The 2264-nt window shown below is 44.0% G+C and overlaps 1 protein-coding gene across 1 annotated transcript in view; it reads right to left on the reverse strand.

The window, feature by feature from the left end:
* The window catches only part of HSPA5 (heat shock protein family A (Hsp70) member 5), a 4718-nt gene that overhangs the window by 1233 nt on the left and 1221 nt on the right, over positions 1 to 2264 (reverse strand). Inside the window, 4 exon segments of the mRNA XM_025194480.1 lie at positions 585 to 752; positions 988 to 1225; positions 1517 to 1907; positions 2006 to 2118. Coding sequence (XP_025050265.1) covers positions 585 to 752; positions 988 to 1225; positions 1517 to 1907; positions 2006 to 2118 — 910 coding nt within the window.

The raw sequence follows: 2264 nt of genomic DNA on the forward strand, positions 1-2264 counted from the left end.
ATTCCTGCTTGGAATTCAGGCACCCCACTTGAGATGAAACAAAAAAAAGAGACACCCCATACACTGACAACCCTTGGCTGAACCCAAGGCATTGGCCAAAAAACCTGGTCCTGTAATGTTCCCTTGTACTATTCCAACAAGCCTATTATTTCTGTTTGCAAAGACACAGTTTGGGAAGCAATTTTGAGATCCCTAGGTTTTTTTTTGGTTTTTTTTTTGGGGGGGGGGTGTAATTAAATTAAAAAAGTCTAGGAAGTTCTCCCTCCTGTCCTGTCCCCCTCCCTTTAAAAGTGTGAAAAACTGAGTTTTAGGTTCCAGGAGTAGAAGTGGCACTGGCTAAAAGCTACTGCTCCTTTAAAAAGATGGAAAAAAGGGGGAAAAAAAAAAAAAAAAAAAGAGCTATTCCACTTTCCTAAGGAGCTGCCATAAAAATCAGACTGCTCAGTCACCGTTTGTGAATGACAGCTTTAAAGTAGGAGCCTTAATAAAATGCAGAAGCTAGATCACATGACCTTGAAAAATTGATCTAGGCTTTAGATCTCTACAATATTGCCCATTGCTGTAAACACCATAGACACACTCACCTTCATAAACTTTAATCGTTACAGTAGGCTGGTTATCAGAGGCTGTTGAAAAAATCTGAGACTTCTTGGTGGGCACAACAGTGTTTCTTGGGATAAGCTTTGTCATGACACCCCCAACCGTTTCAATGCCAAGTGTCAGAGGACACACATCAAGCAGCACCAGGTCACCTGGAACAGAAGAAATGGGTTTAAGGTGAAGCTTATTTTTTAATCTTTTCAAGTCTCAGATTCATGAGATGATGCTATGTTGAAGTGTCATAAGAACTTTAAAGTGTTACTAAGACTTATTTCCAGGTCCCAATCCTGGGTTCCAGGAGCTGAGTAGCCATTCCTGCGCTAAAACAACCTTTTTTTTTTTTTTTAAATATATAAGAAGTCAGACTTATGCTGTCATTGCACTTACCAGTGTCCTGGTCACCAGAGAGAACACCAGCCTGAACAGCAGCACCATAGGCGACAGCCTCATCTGGATTAATGCCACGAGAAGGCTCTTTGCCATTGAAGAACTCCTTCACCAGCTGCTGTATCTTGGGGATTCTTGTGGAGCCACCAACAAGGACTATTTCATCAATATCAGATTTCTTCAGATCAGAGTCTTCTAGCACTTTCTGGACAGGCTTCATAGTGGAACGGAACAGGTCCTACAAAAGCCACACAAGTAATTAAAACAGTGGCAGAGGGTCTCTTGCACAGAAGATGGGAGAGCTCATGTACCAGGTATGCATGGATCTAGAAGAGTCAAAGCAGAGCTAGAAGACTATGGGCTAGGGCTCTGCTAGGTGCAAGCTACCCCACAGCCTTGAAACTGGAGTTAGTCTACTCCCCCCAACCCCCAAGTGCTCTTCTACTTCAGCTTTCTGCCTGGATACAAGTCAGCAGTTCCAACAAAGATTAGAAGTGAGCAATTGTAGTTAGGAGTTACTGGTACTCACCATGTTCAGCTCCTCAAACTTTGCCCGGGTAAGTGTTTCAGAGAAGTCCTCCCCCTCAAAGAAGGATTCGATTTCAATTCTAGCCTGATGCTGGGAGGACAAGGCTCGCTTCGCTTTCTCCACCTCCCGTCGTAGCTTCTGCACAGCTCTGTTGTCCTTCCTGACATCTTTTCCCGTCTTCTTCTTGTATAATTTGATGAAGTGTTCCATGACACGCTGGTCAAAGTCTTCTCCACCCAGGTGAGTATCTCCATTGGTGGCCACGACCTCAAAGACGCCATTATCGATGGTAAGCAGGGAAACGTCAAAGGTTCCACCGCCCAAATCGAACACAAGGATGTTCTTCTCACCCTCCCTCTTATCTAGTCCGTAAGCAATAGCAGCAGCTGTACTGTTGAGAGAATTGGGGAAGAAAGCTTAAGAACTCATTAACATTCAAATAAAAAAACAAAACAAAAAACTAAAATACCATTAAAAAAAGTCACTTACGGCTCATTGATTATCCTCATCACATTCAACCCAGCAATGGTACCAGCATCCTTTGTAGCCTGACGCTGAGCATCGTTGAAGTAGGCAGGCACAGTAACAACAGCATGGGTGACCTAACGGAGTAGAGTGAGGTTAGTTCAGCCACAGAAGAAAAGCCAAATAAGAGCTACCTACAGCTCTGCTGCCCCTGGCTTGTTTCCCCGATTCAGACTCGCCTCCCAGAAACCACATTTGAGTGTCAGCTAGAGAACGGCATTCC

Source organism: Alligator sinensis, unplaced genomic scaffold (assembly GCF_000455745.1).
Source record: "Alligator sinensis unplaced genomic scaffold, ASM45574v1 scaffold611_2, whole genome shotgun sequence".
Classification (NCBI taxonomy): domain Eukaryota; kingdom Metazoa; phylum Chordata; order Crocodylia; family Alligatoridae; genus Alligator; species Alligator sinensis.